General features: G+C 49.0%; 1 protein-coding gene across 2 annotated transcripts in view; it reads left to right on the plus strand.

The window, feature by feature from the left end:
• Positions 1-19,157, plus strand: part of PLXNA2 (plexin A2) — a 214,226-nt gene that overhangs the window by 92,005 nt on the left and 103,064 nt on the right. For both annotated transcript variants that reach the window (XM_007163953.3, XM_007163954.2), the window contains exon 4: positions 4,241-4,375. In XM_007163953.3, the coding sequence (XP_007164015.2) occupies positions 4,241-4,375 (135 nt within the window). The remainder of the gene's footprint in view (positions 1-4,240; positions 4,376-19,157) is intronic.

Raw genomic sequence — 19,157 nt, forward strand, 5'->3', positions numbered from 1 at the left:
TTCTCTTGGATTGGATTCATGGCCTATTTCAGTGTATTGTTGTCCTTGTGGTCATTGAAACCTGGCCCTGGAGACACAAGCTCAGAAGCTGAAGAGAACTCACTTTGTGGGACACCACAGAATAGACTCAATCTGTTGCATTTTAAAATTCCACTTTTGTTTGGGACTCTGTCACAGTCTCCACCACCACCCTGTGTCTGGCAAGGATGGAGGACAACATTGAACCTCAAAACTTCCCATCCAAGACAGAGAAAGATGGGGACTCATGTGCTTGAATTACAATAGGGCCCACCTTTGTCCCTCCTCAGTCACAGGGCGTTCTCTTCATCAGCCATGTGCTTTCCTCTGGACCACACCGGCTGGAGCTGGTGGGAGCCCCAGGTCCACCCCTGACTAGCTATGTCCATGAATGGAAGCGCTTGGATGAGATGGGCTCCAAAGCCCTACAGCTCCAGCAGTTTTCATAAGTCTGTGATTCTCCTGTGACAGACCCTGAGAAGATTGCTCCTTCCTGTTATTCAGAGAGGAAAACTGAGCCTTGGGGAGATGAGGTAACTGACCTAAAAGTGTACCATTAGGCAGAAATCAAGCCCAGACAAGAACACAGTCAGAGCAGAAACCCAGGAACCCTGAGTCCCACTGTGGTGTGTTGCCCAGAGGGAGCAAAGGGAATTAGGGAAGGGAAAGACCTCTGCCACCCAGTTGGCCTCCCCTGCCTTCTGCCTGCCAGCCCTGCCCCCACCTCATTCCCTTTGACCCCCAGCCTCCTGGCCCCCTTCTCCATCTTCTCTGTCCTCCTGTTGGTATCTTGGAGAGCTGCACCAGCTCAAGGCAGATAGCATGGGATGAGGGAGTAAGTAGGGGTGCACAGACTTCTTAGGCAATACCGCTCTTCATTCCAGGGATTTAGACTGAATGAAATAGGATAACTTAGTTCAGGTTCAGTACCAAGAACATTTTCTGTTCTGGGTTAGTTTCAGCTCTGATGTCTGAGAGTTATGTAGGTTTGATTCTGGCTTCAACTGCTTTATTGAAAGATTGGGATTGTAGACAGGAAAAAAAACAAGCAAAAAAACTGTTTAGGTCTCTTATTCAGAAAGAAGTTAATGGCTGGGATTTGTCCTAACCGTGATGCAGCAGAGTATGTGATGATAAATTGTCTTTGGTTCAATTCAGCTCCAACCTGGCCATGGGTACCATCTAGTCCTGGGGACCACAAAGGGCCAGACATGGCTTTCCTCCTTCTGACTTTGTGTGCCCAGGCTCTTGGGGACGGGGCTGCTTCACCTGGCAGAGGGTTAGCTGGCCTCCCCAGGCGGGGAGATCCTGGGCTGGCCCTGGCGTGGGAGGCTGGTTCCTCAGTTCCTGGGGCTGAGCCAGTGCCCGGAGGAGACTTAAACATCCCTGGAGAGGAGCAGCTGTCACAAGGAGGGTCGTGAGAAGCACTGGGACATTTCCCATTTGGAGGAGGAAGCAGAGCTTGAACTCTCCCATTTTATGGAGGCGGAATATTGAGGTAAAGCCAACCAGAAGTCATGACTGTCACATCTCCCCCTACCTCCTGCAATAGCCCGATAACTTTTGTGATTAAAAACTACTATATTTCTAGAAGGATCTCATGGAAATTTTGGATTTGTCCATCTGAGAGAGAATGCTGCTCTGAAGGTTAAGGGGAACTATTTTAATTGTGGGGCATTTTCCCAGACTGAGACCCTTGTTCTTCCCTCTGCTTGAATCCACCATGAGATTTGCTCCTGGGTGGAAGGCAGTAGCCTCAGCCCCACACCATCATTCCTGACCCCAGAGTCTTCCTCTGCCCTATGAGAATGAATTAAATGACCCCCTGACCCCTCCCCTGGAAGGAGGGGCTTTAGTGACAGTTGCCACGGCAACAGCCTGGAACAGCAGGAAGCCACTAGCTAGGCAGAAAAAAGGTTGAAAGAGGAGCTTAGGGGAGAAGGAGAGTCCAACCCACAGTGGGGAGTTACTGGGGTAGGAATGGCTGAGAGCAGAGTTTCTTCAGTTTCACTGAGGTCACCTCCTCATCTTTAAGCCCAGAGCTCCCCAAGTCACCCATCAAAGCAGACAAGGAGAACCTGGTACCTCTGACTCTTGGCCCTGCTCCAGTGTTCCCACCCCTGGGGTCTAGGCCCAGCGCCTCAGGCAGGAAAGTGCTGTTTCTGCCACTAGGAACTCCAGAACCACTGTGCCCAATCCCACAATGGGCTCGTGGTCTGCTTCTCACTCACTCCAATCCAGCCCAACTCTACAGACACAGACCACACCCTGGCTCAGGCCCCTCAAGTACACAGATTCTCAGGAGGGTAGAAAACTTTGAATAGAAGCACTGGTCCTACCCTCCCAACTCTGCAAGAAATAATGCTCTTGACCCTCTCTACTCAGCCAATAAAAACTGAACATGTATCCATTCATCCATCCTTGCGTGTTTATTGTGGCATCAGGCACCAAGCTTAGCCCTTGCAATGAATAAGTCATGGTCCTTGCTCTCAGGAGCTCTCGGTGGGGTGGGAGAAATGGGCAGAGGGAAGAAGATGGTTAGAAGTCCAAGAGAGAAATCAAAGGGGATAGGAGGGAAGGACTTCATCTTAAAATTGTCCACTGAAAATTGTCTTTTGATCTCACTTTGATTTAGCACTAAAGAGCCCACGATACTTTATCAGTTGGTTCATAGTTCATGTCCTTTCAACGAGCATTTCTCAAGCATTCCCTTTTATCCATCACCAGCTGTGTTCCCAGCTCCATTCTAGTCCTCAGAGGCTAGTCCTCAGAGAAATAGAAAGCCTTCCTGCCTTCAAAATGTTGGCGGACTTACGCACATGCGAGGCAATTAGAGAACAATTTAAGTAGGTAGTCAATACGCGTTAGCTAGTATGTATACAATGAACAAGTCAATTGATTATAATCCCAGGACAAAATGTCTGGTGGATAAAAAGCCATCAGGGTGAGGAGCAATTAGTGTGGTGGAGAGATTGGGGAAGGCTTCATGGGGAAAGTGGGCTTGAGCTAGAGGGGGTTTAGTTGGACGGAGGACAAAGAAACAAGCTGGGGTTGGCAATATTGGTCAAGAGTCAGCTGCTGTGTTGGGAACAGGAAACCTAGTGGTGAGAGCACATTCAAACTATGGACTCCCTGCCATCACCTTTTTGTATGAGGTGCTGGTCCTTAGGGACCTCTCTCCGCTGAAATTCCAAATTCTGTGTAGAGCTTAGTCTAGAGGAACACTTCTCAAACCCCCAGACTAGCAGCATCCAAATCAGCTGGGAATTTGTTAGAAATGAAAATTCTCAGGCCTCATTCCCACTGAATCAGAAACCCTGGGGTGGGCCCAGAGGTGCATTCCCAATCCCTCCAGGTGGTTCTCAGGGCATGCTGGTTTGAAAACCACTGGGCTACAGTCAGTGCTTTTAGATGCTGGCCACTCACTAGATTCACCTGGGAAGCTTTGAAACCCAACGAAGATGCCAGGGCCCCAAGCACAGAGGTTCTGATGAATGGATCCAGCCATATTTTTTTTTAAAACTCCCCAGATGACTCTAATGTATATCCAGGACTGAGAAGCACCAGACTAAATGACCTCCAAGTCCTTTCTGACTTCTTATCCTGGGACGGGCTCTGAGACTGATTCTCAGATTTTTGTTCTCAGGGATTCCCGCCTCACCAAAATCTCCTGGTGGATTTGCACATATTCAGGGGATATGTTTGGGGTCAGAAAGACCTTTCTGAGATCCTAAAATCTTGAATCTCTTGATGACCAGCTCTCTGATGGTTTGTGTGCTGGTCCCACCATCCTCTCTTACTTGCCCGAGGCAAAAGCACTCTGTGCAGATGTTGATTCTCCTACCCCAAACACAAATAAGTGTGCACAAGCACACAGTCTCACACACCCTCATCATGCAGTGCTATAAATATATGTACACACACACAAGAATAACCATATAGGGATATTCAGATCACACCTAAAAATACATACGCTCACACAAATAAACCCACCATCAGAAGTCCCAGACCAGCACACTCAGACTGCTTGGAAAAGGATTCCTCTTGGTGGAAGTTGGGCTGTTTGAATTAAGAAGCACCTCTGTCTTCCCTGTAACCTAGCCTGCTTCAGGGTAGCACTTGGGCGCAGGATGTAGGGATTATCTTCTATAAACTACCTGCAGGTAAACCCACAGGGGACCACTGAGTACAGATGCTGAGGATGCCCTTTTTTCTTTTGCAGATTCGAGCCGATGGTCCCCCCCATGGTGGGGTCCAATATGAGATGGTCTCCGTGCTCAAAGATGGGAGCCCCATCCTCCGGGACATGGCCTTCTCCATTGATCAGCGCTACCTATACATTATGTCTGAGAGACAAGTAAGTGCTGACACACATCCCTCCTTTCCAGAGCCCAGGAGCAGCAGATAACCAGCGACCTTTGTTCAGAAGCTATTCCATCAAACAAGAGAGACCCCTGGGCCTGCTGCTCAGGGGTCCTAGGAAGCCTTTGCAGGGAGTCAGAGCGAAGCAGTTGGGGCCAGCCACTTCCTGGAGCCCCTCTTTAGGCCACAGACCCTGTCTCAGCATGTGATGAACAGCCCCACAAGAACGGGCCAGACTGCACGAAGCAGCTTGGTGTGATTAGGAGGTAGATTTACTGCTCCCGGGCCCACAGAGTCTGCTGCTCAAGGGAGCCAAAGAGGTGTAAATAATCCAGGCCACCAGGCTGGGAGAGATAGACCCAAGATAGGGCCCAGAAGGAGATAAAAATCTTGGGCTGAGTCTTAGACTGATGCAGGGTAGAAGCTGGCCAGCTCTGGGAAGCTGCAGCTCTGCCTGCAGAGCTGGGGAGGCCTGAGAAATAGAATTCTGTCCTTTTCTGGGTAACACCTGAGTGGGTTCCCCACCCTCTTGGATGAAATGTTATTCCCTCGGGTTATATTTGATCTGAATATGTGGGAGCAGAGAGAAGGCAAATGCAGGGAGAACCATGGTGAAGGACAAGAGAAGAACAAGGGATCCCCAAATCAGTGGAGGTGCAGAAAGCAAAGCTTAGACCTTAGGAAAGGCTGGCTCCTTCCATTCATTCAGTCAGCGGGTCAACAGTTAGTCAGCAGGACTGGTGATCTTGACATTGACCTGAACATGGTAAGTAAGATAAAGGACAAAAAAAAGGGAAAGGACTGTGAATCTGTTTTGGTGCTGAGGACACTGACTTAGAGGCTAGACAAGGACGTGGCGCTGGAGGACCAGTGAGCTTTCTTAGGGTACCTCCCCACTCAGGTGTCATTCTCAAAATACTCTGCAAAGATTCCAGGTGTCTGTCATCAAGTTCACCCTGCCCAGAGTTCTCTTTCCCTCCTCCCTTTCTGTATGTGTGAATTCTGAATTGGGGACAAGGGATGAGTGGAAGGAGGAAGAGGTGAATGGGCACATGATGGTATAAGGGTAGAAGGGATGCAACTTTAACTTGAAAATTACTTCCTGAGAAGAGATGACACAAACCATATGCTAATTGTATGCAAATTACATCCCGATCCTCTTGAACCCACCTGTCTTTTTACCTTCTTTCATGTAGCCCCCATGGTTGAGGCATAAACAAGTCCAGATGCAAACTTGTAACCCTAAAAAAAAAAATTACTGGGCATGTATTTATGGGGAACAATGTACTGGAAAAATAGCAAAATGAATGGGACTTGATCACTACCCTTAAGTTGCTTACAGTCTAACAAGGAAATCTTTATCATCAGATTGAAAGCTATAAATGTTCTGCCTTTCCTTCCTATTTTTCTTTGTTTATAAGACAAAAGGTTATTTCTTAAACAAAACTGATAGGTGGGCACCATACAAATTCAAACAATACATACAGAAAAGGAAATAACAAGTTCCCAAACCCCACACCCCCAAATGTAACACCATGTTAACATTTGGTGAACACCATTCCAGATGCTTCTGCAGAAATACCTACAGATAGAAGGGTGGGTGGGGAGATAGCTCCCTAGACCGGTGCATAAAAGGATGATCACCGGGATCAAATAGACCTATGTTAACATGATATTTTCAAAAGATGCTATGTATGGCCGAGGACCAGGCTGGTAACTCTGGATAAAAATTCTTTCTTGGGTTCTCTGAACCCCATGAAGTAGAAAAGCAAAAACAGCAAATAGAAGTGACCAGTGAGACCTCAGTGGAACTGAGAAGATGCCAAGGCACATATTTGGGCTGCATATCTTTTAGTCAAGTGAGATGCTTCCTGAAATTGAATTCAAAACGTGGCCAAAGAGGAGGGCTGGAGGCTGATAAGTGGCCTTCAGGGAATACAGTGACCTCTTGAAACCATATCGGATGTCGTCTCTGAGAGCATCAGCTCTGGCTAAACCAAGTGTCTGCATAGCTTATTTCTAAATAATCCCTCCTTTGGTCTCATCTTCTGCATCTGCTGCTTGGTTCCTGTCAGTTGGCACCAAACAGAAGGGCTCAGTAGTAGCCAGTCATGCTGAGCAGATATAGGAAGAATTTGGGTTTAATGCCATGGGGCTCTCTTGAATCAGGTGAGATATTAGTCAAGGGAGATCCCTATGCCCGGTGGAGCCGTGATCAGCGGGCAGAGTCGGAGGCGGACTGGTGGTGGAGCTCAGAGGCCCGTCACTTGGAGAGCCGCAGGCCATGTGGCAGTAGGTAGCCCGGTGATTTCACCAGGGGCTGGGTCCAGGGATGAGGGCCAAGAACACCTCAGGAGGGCCATCTGTCTGAGGCCGAGCAGCCAAGAGTACCAGGTGTTCACAGACAGCTCGGACCTCTTAAAGGAAACAGTTGAATGTGTGGCAAGAGAACAGTCAATGGAAATAAAGTCAAATGACATGGGTTCTAGTTCAGCTTTTGCTCTAACTGAGGTCCGAAGCTCTCAACATTTTATAACCGGGTGGCCTTAGACAAGTCACGTCACCTCAGTATGTCTCCCAGGGGTCGATGTGAGGCTTGGCTGAGACAGCAAGAGGGCAATTCCTTTCACGCCACCTCACACACCGCGAATACTCATCATTCAGATTCCGCACAGCCTGTCCCAGCTCTCAGCCTTTACGATCCCATTACTCAGGAGGGTGGTGACCGTGGGTGGTGACTAGGAGGAAGCTAAGTGGCGGCACACCCAGCAGGCCTCAGGCCGAGCCAGGAGGCCTATATTCTAGTCCTGGCCTACCTCTAACCAGCTGGCTGACCTAGACCCTGAACTTCTCAGGGACTCAGTTTCCTCAGCTTGAAGGGTGGAGATAATAAATCGAACTCTCTAGAGGCTCTTTCAGACCTTAAAGAGACCTGTCTAAGGTCTTGGGACCACGACTCTTCTCCGTCTCCAGAAGACAACCCCAAAAGCGCAGGAAACAGCCTTGAGGTTAGACCAAAAGAAGTTTCTGAACGAGTTTTATGAGTCCATGCGTGCCCATATGAACTCCTTCCCCGAAGGGTAAACACTGCAGTGAGGGTAGAAACGCTGGCAGCTATGGATACGCAGATTCCTGTTTTGAGGCAGTCATTTAACAATTTGGAGTTCCCTAAAAGACCTAAGACCTTGTAAGATATCTTGGGAATGGGGTTTCCCACCGCCTCACTTTCCAGTAAATCTCTGGGCAGCCTTCTCTCACCCCTGCCTTCACCATGTCCCCAGCTCTTGTCTCCCTGTTCCCCTCCCCCTCCCCCAAATCATGGCACCTGTTGTATCCTTGATGCCGCAAGAGAGTAGAAGCAAGTCTCTGGCCTCCAGTTTTGCCTAGACAGGTTTTCATCTCCCCATAGAGATAGAACAATCCAATATCGGCTCACCTGCGCTCTCTCTCTCTTTCTCTCTCTCTTTCTCTTAGTTAATTAAATGTAATTAAGAAATAAGACTAGTAAGAAGTGTTGCGTCGTTAGTGCCACTGCCTAACAAGTCGATGTTAATGTACTGTTAATAGATCCAACGCCGGCCAGTCCCAGGGGAACAATTGGGAACCAATTCCCCGATCCTACTAATTGCCCAGGTGCTCCACGGATAGGATGCCTGCCTCTTCCCTAGAAAGTCCACCCCAGCTTCCTCAACAGCGGATCGACCGGCAGATGTTATGGGAGGGAATTCAAGTCGCTGCCATATCCTCAGTGTCTAATGGAAGTCAGACGGTGGGACCAGGGAAAATCAGGCAACGAGCCAAGTGAAAAAGCAAGTCACAAGATGAAAAGAAACTTGATAGCCCCAGGTTTCACCCAACTTGTCAGCCTGGCCACTCTGAGAAAGGGAATCTAACTCTGTACTCAGGGTAGATGGGAAAAATGTATGCGGATGGAAGCAATTATTCTATTTTATACTTTAATTAGTTTGAATTAGCAGAGGGAATAGAGGCATAAAATGATCTAGCGAAGGGTGAAATGGAAAAAGGGAGTCACAGTGGAGAATGGCTCCGTGTAGGCTGGAAAGGGCCTTGGGAACAGCAGAAAGGCTGGTGATGCGTGTGTGTGTGTGTGTTTAGGGTGGGTGAGGACATGGGATGCTGCTGTCTATTTTGAGGCCTGGAGAGGCAAGGTAGCATAGTGGCTAAGAGTGGGAGCATGGGAGTCAGACCGCCTTGCACACAATCTGTCACCACTTATTAGGCATATGGCCTTGAGAATGTTATTTCACCTCTCTACACCTCGGTTTCTTCATCTGTATAGTGGGCCTAATAATGGTGACTGTTGTGAGGATTGAGAGACTATATATAAATTACCTAGCACTGTGCCTGACACACAGTCAGTGCTTTCAATAAGTGGTAATGATTATTGTCATTATCGTATTGTCATTCGTAGTATTATTAGAACTTCTGAGACCCCAGAGAGGGCTAAAAGCATCTCCACTATAAATCACGGCTGAGACAGAGATCCCAGTCTCAGGCAAACACCTCCAACCTGACGTTCCTGCTGCTCCCTCCCAAGGGACACCTCAGAAGCCTCTGGCCTGGCCTAATGACAGCATCCGGCTGAGTCGCTCATAATCTGCTATTTATTTTTAAAATCCAGGAATGTGCCCAGCAGACTAAACAGTCCTGGTCCCCTTGATACAGGCGAAGGCAGCCCTGGGCTCATGTGTGAGGCCCAGGAGGCCAGTATTCCAGGCATCTGTGGAGAGAAGGGAGGGGGACCCTGAGCCCTGGTCATCCCCCAAGGCTCCAGGCCCCTGTCTGGCTGCATGTGTGGACACTGGGCCAGAAAGGGGCTATCCCTGGGGCTTTCCATGTCTGGCCTCACCAAGTAGGTAAGCAAGCCTCAAGCTCATTGCAGTAGATGGGGCTGCCATTCTCCAAGTTGTGGACGGTTAGACCCCACTTCTGAATGCCCATATGTATGTCAGTTATCGGCACACATTCTGGTCATTTATTGCTATGTAACAAACCACTTCAAAACGGAGGGGCATAAAACAACCACTTTCACATGCTCACAAACTATGTAAAAGTCAGGAGTTCAGACAGGGTGCACCGAAGAGGGCTTTTCTCTTCTCTGCAACATCGGGATTGGAACCTCTGCTGGGATGACATGAATGGGCTGAGGTGACTGGAATGATTAGGGCTAGAATGATCTGGAAGCACGTCCTCTCACATGTCTGGCAGCTGGGAACTAGAAGGCTGGGATCAGCTGGGACTGTCGGCCAGGGTACCTTAGACAAGGCCTCTCCCTGTGTCTTGGGCTTCCTCACAGCATGGTGGCCTCAAGATGGTCAGACATCCTGAGCATGGCAGCTCATGGCAGACATGGCCGCTCAGGGCTCCAAGAGTGAGTATTCCCACAAATAAGGTACAAATGTTATTGCCTTTTTTTACGACTTAGCCTTAGAAGTCATATTCCTTCTGTCTTCTACCTGACTCTTCACCTCTCTACCGCCCATCACCCCAGGTGATTCTGATGGGTGTGGCCCATGACCATGCTTCGAGAAACAAGGCATAGGGAAGGTAAATACATGGTTTCCTGTCTCCCAGGTTATGAACCATAGAGCATCAGAGCTGGTAAGGACTTCAAAGCTCACCCATCCCGACCCCAGATGGGAAGTATGAGGCGCATAGGGCATAGAGCAGGCTAGCTGCCGTTTCAGCCTTGCACAACACCCAACACCTAAGGCCACAGTCACCAGAACTGGTTTGATTTCCCTGAACTCACAGGGAAGTGCCAGTAGTAGCTTTAAAGCTTGCTGTTGATGGACTGAAGGTTGTGTTAAGTCCTAAATGAGACCCACATCAAAGGTGGCTCTGAAAGTGCTTCTGGGAAGCCTTTGAGGGAATCCATCAGGAACAGGGACACACTGCCTGGAAATTGCCCAGACGATGGCATGTGATTTTAAGGGCTGTCCCGGGCAGTCTTCCTGTGCAATGTTGCATCAGTCCACTCAGAAGATGGTCCTGCTGGATGATCCGCCGTCTCATGCAGGGCAATGGGACTTTACCCCCACGGATGACAGGAAAGTAACTTTTTAATCACCCCCATCTTAAGTAATTTCAGAGAGTTGAGGCAAGAAGAACTTTGGCCTGGAGTTATTAGCAATCAGAATTATTTGGAAAGATTATGAAACTCTCCTTCTCTGAAGGTCTCAAGTGCAGGAGAGACACCCCTGCCCCCCAGCTCCTTGCACTAGTTTAAGACCCTGCGTGGGGTGGGGAGAGGGCTGGAAGGACACAGACCAGATGCCTCTAGCATGCCACCCTAGCAGTGTCCAGCCAGCTTCACTAGAGAACGAATTTTGGTGTCCTTGGTTTGGGGGAGGGCCTGTCAACTATAAACCTGGACCTAGGGCCAAAAATAAGAAGCATTTTCAAAGGGCCTATTGTGACATAAGGGCAGTAAGTCTCTCACCTGTGACCAAAGCCACTGAACTGCCAAGCCCCTAGGCATCTAAAGACTTGGGGAAGGGGAAGGGGAAGAAAAAACTCTGGGGAGCCATACTTCCAGATGTCCCCTGCTCATTTATTTTGACATCTCAGACTATTATTTTGATTGTGCACATTTGTTTAGTCCTGGCGATAAGGCTTCCCAGGGTGCAGGCAGAGCATGCCAAGGTGTATTTTTACAAGGCGGTCGAAGTCTCAGTAACAGGAGCTCTCCCTTCTGCCTGAGCTGGGAGGCCTGGGCTGAGCCACAGGGGGGAGAGAATTTGAGGAGGCAGGGGCTGGAGCAGAGCCTGAGGGACTTTGGGGAGAATTACAGAGTTTGCGGATTAGAAAAGTGAGGATAAGCGAATTTCTGCTGTACTTTTGTTTTCAAATGTGTCACTTTCAATCCAAGGCTTTGATGCACATGTGTTTCTGGTTAAGGACCTCAGTGTGGCCCAGGAGCTGAGTGCGCATCTCAGTGTCTTTCCCAAAGGAGGAGGGGAATCCTGCCTCATGGAGGAGGGGGTTCAGGGACTGGTGACCCCCACCCCAAGCCTGGATTTGATTTTTTCCCTCTTTCTTTCCCCCCATTTCAAATATCAGGGAACAAAGAAGCTGACACGGAGCTGATTCCCTGGCTATTAATATTCTCATTGGAGCATTTTTTATAAATATTTTCATATGAGGGAAAGGAAATGCAAACCCACCCTATTAATCAGACGCTTGGCTTGTTGTATTTAAGAGAGAAAACTCCAGCCTCTTATTTTAAAATCCTTTGGTTTGGAAAGAAATGATTGAACACAATGCCCAGGCTGGGAGAACTGGTGCCTAAAAAACTCATTTCTCTACACGGGCAGGCGGGCTGGAGACTCTTTCTCTAATCCTTGGCAAGGGATGCGATTTCTCTTTCTAGGTAGGATTGCTGAATGCTGACACTCTGATTGCCCAGAATGACATGCCTAGGACCAAAAGATGGGAAATCACTATACCTCAGTACTGGAAGGAAACCCCACTTATTTTAAAGATGAGGAAAATGATGCCCAGAGAGGGGAGTCACTTCCTAGATCATGTTCTGAATTACCAGAAGAGCCAGAATTAATCCTAATTAACCTAGCCCAGCCCAGCATTCTTCTCCCAACTTGACAACAGCTTCACTCAGCACAGGCAAGATACAAAACTGGTTGTGTTAAAAGATTTTCAATTAAAAAACATTAGAACAACCTGAGCCCAAGGGAGTCCCTGAAGATGTTCCCAAGGGTCAAATTAAAATAGGGAAAGATTTGCATCTCATTTGCATACACAGACTCATTTATTCAACAGACCGTCAAGTGTCTACCATGTATAATGCATAGAGCTGTCCACTGACAGGTTATTTGCATATGCAGATATAGACAGGGCAGTCTTTCTAAGTAATATTCCAGCAAAAGATCTTATAAATAGGGTTGCCCTGAAGATAGGTACTGTCTTGATTTCTTTCTGATCTTTACAATGCAACAACAGCACTGTTAAATGTGCTTTTATAGAGAGATAAATAAAATATAATCCCTGCCCTCAGGGAGGCCACATTCTGGTGGGGAAGAACGATGTATAGATAAATTACAATATAGAGTGAGCAGTGCTATAGCAGAGATATACAATGTGCTCCGTGACAGAAGTAACTCATACTAATCATGAAGAGCCCTGTCCTTGTCCCTCCATACTTGGGGTCACTCAGAGGATGCACCCTGTCTCTGACACATCAATCCAGAGCTGGTAGAGCTTCAGAGACTGTCTAGTGAAAGGCAGTCCTTCCTTTTATAGATGAGGACAGGAGACCTGAGGGGGCAGTAACTCTTGAGACCTTGAGATGGGAGTATCTACCAAGCCAGAGTGTGAAGAAGAAGATAGTGGTTGATGATGGGCAGTTTCCTGGCCACCATGACGAGCATGGGCTCTAGAGCCTGCCTGCCAGCCTGCCTAGGTTCAAGTCCTATTTCCACCACTTACTGCTGTGTGACCTTAGGCAAGTTGCTTCACCTCTCTGTGCTTCACTTTCCTCACCTATAAAATGGGAATAATTATGACATCTGCTTGAGGATTAAATTAAATGAATTAATACGTTAAAAAGCACTCTGAAAAGTTACCTGGCACATATTACCTGCTTAATAAATGTTAGTAGTAGTAATCATATTTTTATGGTTGTGCCCCCATGCATAATCTCCAGGCCAAGCCCTGCAAATCATGCTCCACGTATAGCCACACCTAGAAGAGAAACTTAACCACCCTGCCTTGCCTCTCAGCTCTACATAATTTAAGATGTGTTGAAATCTAACTAACATTTAGGTCGTGTTTTTTTCTTCTTTTAGTTTGCAAACATGACCTCAGCTAATACAACAATCTCCTGGGATAAATAGTATTGTCCTTGCCTTTCCTTTTTACAGATAATAAAACTGAAATTCAATCTGGCTAAGTAATTTGCCCGGGGCCACCAGGCTGGCCAGCAGCAGGGCTAGGATTCCCCCCAACTTCTGAAGCCCAAGCCTTGTTACACGCCTTCCTGAGACGGCGCCCCCTGGCTGCCGCGTGAGTGCAGAAGGCCCGCTCCTCCTGCTCCCCTCTCCACCTGCAGCTCTCAAGGCTCCAGACCAGTTCAGACTCACATCTCACTTCACACCCTCAAGGACACTGGAGCAGTACACTGTTTTGTTTAGCAAATCAATAAAGGCAAGTGAGCCCTGCCCGGGCCTGACATGTCCAGTCACAGGACATGTCTCTGATGGTCAGAGTGGAGGCCGAGAAGGCACCCGCCCCAGGAAGCTGCGGTTTGTCCTGTGCCGCAGGTCAGGGCCCTCGCAAGCATCTCAGCTCCTTATGGCAACCTTGAAAGACAGGTATTATCACCCTTGTGTGACACGAGAGGAAGTCAAGGGTGGCAAGGTTTAGCGACCAGAGCAAGGCTGGTCACAGCCTAGGAGGCAGAGCCACAGCAGAGGTGCAGGTCCCTGTGCTTGCAAAGCTCCTGCCCCGCCTGCCATCCCCACGCCCCCAACCAAGGAGGCCCGTTCAAGGCGCCCAGTGGGTGATGTCAGGACTCCCCTGCACTCTCTACCACCATCCGCAGCTTGGCCTGTCTGGCAGAGGAACACCTTTGCAAGGGGGGCAGGTGCAGGACATGTGAGAGGCATTGCACGAAGCCGATTCAGCCTCTTAAGTGCAACTTCAAGTGTGAACCAGGCAAACAGGTATAGGCTCCCTCGCTGGCCCTACCCAGAGGTTCTTGGGCTCTAGAAGGCCTTCTGTGTTGCCATCTTGAGTCTCATCCAGCCAATGCGGGGGCCCCATAGTGATGCCCCAGAATCCCGCAGCCTGCTTTTTAGCTCCTTACCAGAGCTCTCCCTCACGCTCCCCAAGTTGAGTTTCTGTAATTGAATGTGTTTTATTTAGACCGTAACATTTAGTGCCACTTTGTATTTCCAATTAGGCTTCAGTCAGACGCCGAGAGTCTGATTCGTTTTGTTGTTTTGATCAACACAAAAGATGGCAACATCAGAGGAGCCGTCGTGAAAAGTTATTTCCATCCACTGATGACTAGGACAGTTGCTGTGATGTGAAGATGCAGCTTTGGAGGTGCCAAGAGATGCACCGGCTGTTAGGGAAGGGGGAGGGAGGAGAGGGGAGTCAGCGAACCCTTGGAAAGAAGCACGATTTAAGGTTCTGAGGTTCACGGCCCATACTACAGGGTCTCCCCCAGAGAGAGGAGGGAGGTGGGTGCTGGGCATTAGGCAACTTGAGGCTCCTTCCTGCAAGGGCGGGGCTCCTGGTGCCCATGCGAGAGCGCCTTTTCTCCAGAGCGGTTCCTTGAACACCGAGTTCCCATGACGTGGGAAGCTGAACACTAGTGGATTTCTGCAGAGAAAAGTCTCTGAGCTCCTCAGCCAGAAATGACCCCCATACTGGTTTACAGAAATATTGGAGAGAGGGTTTCCTCACTGCCCGTGACTTCTGACCAGCCGCTCACACATGCTGCCTGTCAGACACGTTTTCTCTCTGGAGCTGGTCCAAGGGACAAAATTTAGAATCCAACTTTGAGCTGCCAGGGAGTCGGAGGGGGTGAAGGGGGTGGCGGGATGTCAGAGGGATGATAGGAGAGTGACGGGGGAGTGGTAAGTTCGGATCCTGCCTTCTGTTAATCATCGAAGGGTCTCACGACTGCATCTGAGTTAAGGCCAACTGGAGCCTCGGTTTCCCCATTGATAAAATGTTTTTGAATGTCCCCTGCGGCCGTGACATTTGGTGCATTCTTTGTGGCCCTGAATACAGTTCAAGCAGTGTCTAAGTGCCCAGCCCCGGGAGGCTGACCTGGATATGGGGCTGTGTGTGCTTGTGAGACAGGGGTGCATGGGTATAAGTGAGTGAGAATAAGCATTGCTCTGTGTTCTGGGGTGTGGAAGGGTAACTACACTAACACGGCTCTTCCGTGCAACAGGGCAGGGCTGTGCTCGCTGTGGGAGAAGCCGGTCCGTGCTCCTTCTCCTCGGGGCTTGCTGTTTTCAGAAAAATGTTTTACATTTTTCCAGCTGGCCCTTTGATCTTGCCGTAGCCTGCCCAGCTCAGGAACCCAGTGTCTCAGCCACAGTCTTACTTCATAGTGTGCATGCTGCACAGTTAAATTCCTCAAGCCTCCGCCACTCTGCCTGGAGTAACCTTCCTCACTCCCGCTCCTGGTTATCCCCCCTTCCCCCCCTCCGCCAACAGGTTGGGGTTTGAAATTTGTACCAGGTGCAGGGAGAACTGGCTGTGTCATCAGCGGTTGGTGGCTTAGCAAACAGTCTGGGTTCAGTCTCCATCCCTCAAGTAATGTTTAATGATGAGAAGGGGGAGATGGTCAGAGATGAGAGTCAGGCGGAAGGAAGACTGGAAAAAGAAAAATGGACACAGCCAAGAGCGATATCTTAGTTAGCCACTCAGCCACCAAGTAATTCATCAACAACCTTTGAGGTCCTATTGTGCACGCAGAGCTCACCCTCATAATATCACATATGTAGATACAGGACACATACACGTATACAGGACGACAGATTTACAATACAGTATGCAGAGAGCTGGGAATGTGTGAGAGGGTTACCTCTCAGGGCTACCCAACAGAGCCTGGGAGTCAAGGAAGACTTCCTGGAGGGGGTGATGCTCTAGGTGTATTATGAAAGGAGAGGGGCTCACTGAGTGGGATAAATAGCAAAAGAATCTGAAAAAGAATATATATATATATATATATATATATATATATATAACTGAATCACTTTGCTGTATACCTGAAACTAACACAACATTGTAAGTCAACTAGATTTCAATTTTAAAAAAAAAAGCAAAGGAAAAGCATGGAGGCATGAAAGAGTTCAGCCTTTTCAGGGACTGTTCCCCCAAATTTGATATTGCTGGGGCTGAAGGCAGGGGTTAGGAGCATCAGTCCTCACAGAATATCCACAGCACACAGGCGAGCAGCCTTCAGGTGGATTCAACCCACCTACCACCACCAAGAATAAAGGAGACTCAGCCCAAAGAGAAGGCACCAAAAGCTCCCCCAGCCCTGCTGCTGCACCACAGAACTTGGGAGGAAACAAGCCTGTGCCCAGCTCTCGGTGTCCCTCCTCCACCAGCAGGCCCCCTGGACAGGCTGTGGAGCTGAGCAGCACAGTCAAGAAAACAGATGGCCAGCGCTGGGCAGAGCCCATTCCAACAACATTCCTCGATGGCAGAGACCTTGCCTGTCTGGGCTGCTTCTGTCTCCTGAAGAGATATTACAGTGTTTGGCCCTTGCTAGGTACTCAGTAAACACTTGCTGAAGGCTTGGAAGAGAGGAAGGGGAAGAAGGGAGACAAGAAAAGAGAGAAAAAGGGTGTATGGAAAGGAGGCCTTGTAGGATAATATAAAGAGCTCATCTTAGGAGGCAGTTGGGCCTGTATTCTTGGCTCCGCCACTCTTCAGTAGGGCCTGGCTTATCCTCTCTAAGCCTCAGTTTTACCTTCTGAAAAGTGGGCAGAACAATAATACCTGCCTTGTAAGGTTGCTGAGAAGATTCAATGACTAATCCCTGCAAATGCTTGGGACAGAGCAAGAGCCAAACCCTGGAAACGGCCCCAGCTAGGCCCTGTTCCTACCCTCTGGTTCACACGTGGGTGTCCTGTTTCTCTGCCACTGAGTGCCCCTCCCCCGACTCCTACAAACAGGTTGCTCATTTTTCACCCTTAAGTCATCTGCCAGTTGCATCTATTTCTAGCCTCTGTCTTATGAAACAAGAAGAAGGAAGGGAAACAGATAACTGCAGAGGCTCATTTACCAATTGTCAGCTCCTGCCGTCAGCAGAGCTCTCTCTCTGCTTCTCCCTGGGTACCTAGAAAAATCATTGTGACCTTTTATTTACTGGTGGATCTAGTCAGTTCTTGGCTCCAGGTCTCTCTGCCTCCCCGCTCCCCACCCCCACCCTGCAGCCCACCCTCAGCATCCCCATCCCCAGTGATGGCTTCCTGCCTCTTGTGCTCCATCACACTTAGGATGCGCAAGCCACGCTGGGCCCTCTGAGCCTCCCTGTCTTCATGATCAGAGTCTTAAACACCTGTGGGGCACAGGGAGGAGGAGGAACCAGAATTGTTGATGGTTCCTGCTCGGTGCTGCCACCAGAGAAGATTTCTGCCGCGGATCCTCTTCTGCAGGCCTCCTCTTCCATCCCAGTTTCACTGTGGAGCTAAACTGAGATTTCGGCCAGTAAGTGACCTGCCCCAGAGTTCTCAGTAAGTCAGCAGCACTGCCTAGAAGAACATAAGTTTCTCCCAGTTCCTCATCCCAGATTTTGCCCTTTGAGCTTTACCAGGCATCTCCTCTTTTTCATCCATTTCCCCTCAACCTCTGCCACCCCCTGCACTGGTTCCTGACCTGGCTGGATGCCATGGCCCGCAGCTCTCTGGGCTTTTCTGTCTCCTTCCTCCCTGAAGCCAGCTATGCATTCACCTAAGGCCCCTCTGAGCCAGCTGGGCTGAGGTGTGCAGCCCTAGGAGTAGTAACTGGGGGCGGTGACAGCTGTAGAAGTGACAAGCAGACAGAGATGGCTAACAAGTGGGTGCTGACAAGAAGATACACCACAGAGGTCCCAGGAGGCCAGGCATGAGCCAGGCAGACCCAAACTCCTTGTGTCTTCATGGGCTGCAGGAGTAAATTGTTCATACAGCATGCCTGTGTGTGTGTGTGTGTGTAAGAAAGAGACAGACAGACAGACAGAGTATGTGCACATGCACACTTATGTATATCATATGCAAACTGGCTTCTGGAAAAAATGATCCAAGGTAGAGTATGGCTTTCTTACTCCATCGCCTTCAGGCCATCTGCCTTGGACTTCCCAAAGCCTTCAATGTCCATCTCAGAATTGGCCAGCCTTACAGCTCCCTTGCATTGGGGGAAAGGAATTTTAAATGCCTCTTGTGCAAGTCAGCGCCCTCCTTTCCAAGCTCTCTTCTTGGCCCTCACTGTCAGCATCAATTTTCTGCAGGGAGTGATTTAACCTTCATTTATTCATTAATTCTTTTTTCCCCTTAACTTCATTAGGTAAGATTTATAAAGGTGCTGAATTGGAAAGGTCACCTGTCCCTGGGCCCAGGACACAGTGTGCCTGCATCTCTCCTCATGAGTTTCCTTCCGGGAGTGCTCCGGTGGTAGGGAGGGGAGGGGAGTAGCAGGGGAGAGAGTGAAAGCAAAGCCTGCAGCTCCCCAAGAAGGCCAGACAGGCAAGTGGATGTCGCAGCCTCTGAACCAGCTCCATGCTACCTGCTTGCTGTTGAAAGACTGAGCAGCTTGGGGAAGGGCAGGCTTCATGTGAAGCACATCTGGAATCCTGGCTCCACCTCTTACTATATTGACCTTCACCAAATTATCTAATCTTATTAAACCTTCAGTCTTCTCTTAGGTAAGTTGTCTATAATGATAGACTGTACTTTATCAGGTGCTGCAGGGGTGAAACAAGGTGATGTATGTATAGCACTGAGCACCGTGCCTGGCACACAGCAGTCAAGAAACAGTAGCTTTTTAAAAAGATCTTGAATTGTCCTGGATGAGTTCTGGCAGTGTTGGGCAGTCGTCAGCTTACTAATCACTAGAGACTGGTATACAGGGACTCTGTCTGATTTCTCCAAGAAAAGGAAGCCCCAATATTTTATGATTGATTCCCATCTCCAGAACCACAGAAAAGCCTCAGCTCAGGGAGAAACCAGAAGGAACCAAGCCACTGCTCGGTGTCAAGATTGCTTGCCAAGGCCTACCAGATTTCTGCAGGA

The sequence above is a fragment of the Balaenoptera acutorostrata genome, chromosome 1 (assembly GCF_949987535.1).
Source record: "Balaenoptera acutorostrata chromosome 1, mBalAcu1.1, whole genome shotgun sequence".
NCBI classification, from domain to species: domain Eukaryota; kingdom Metazoa; phylum Chordata; class Mammalia; order Artiodactyla; family Balaenopteridae; genus Balaenoptera; species Balaenoptera acutorostrata.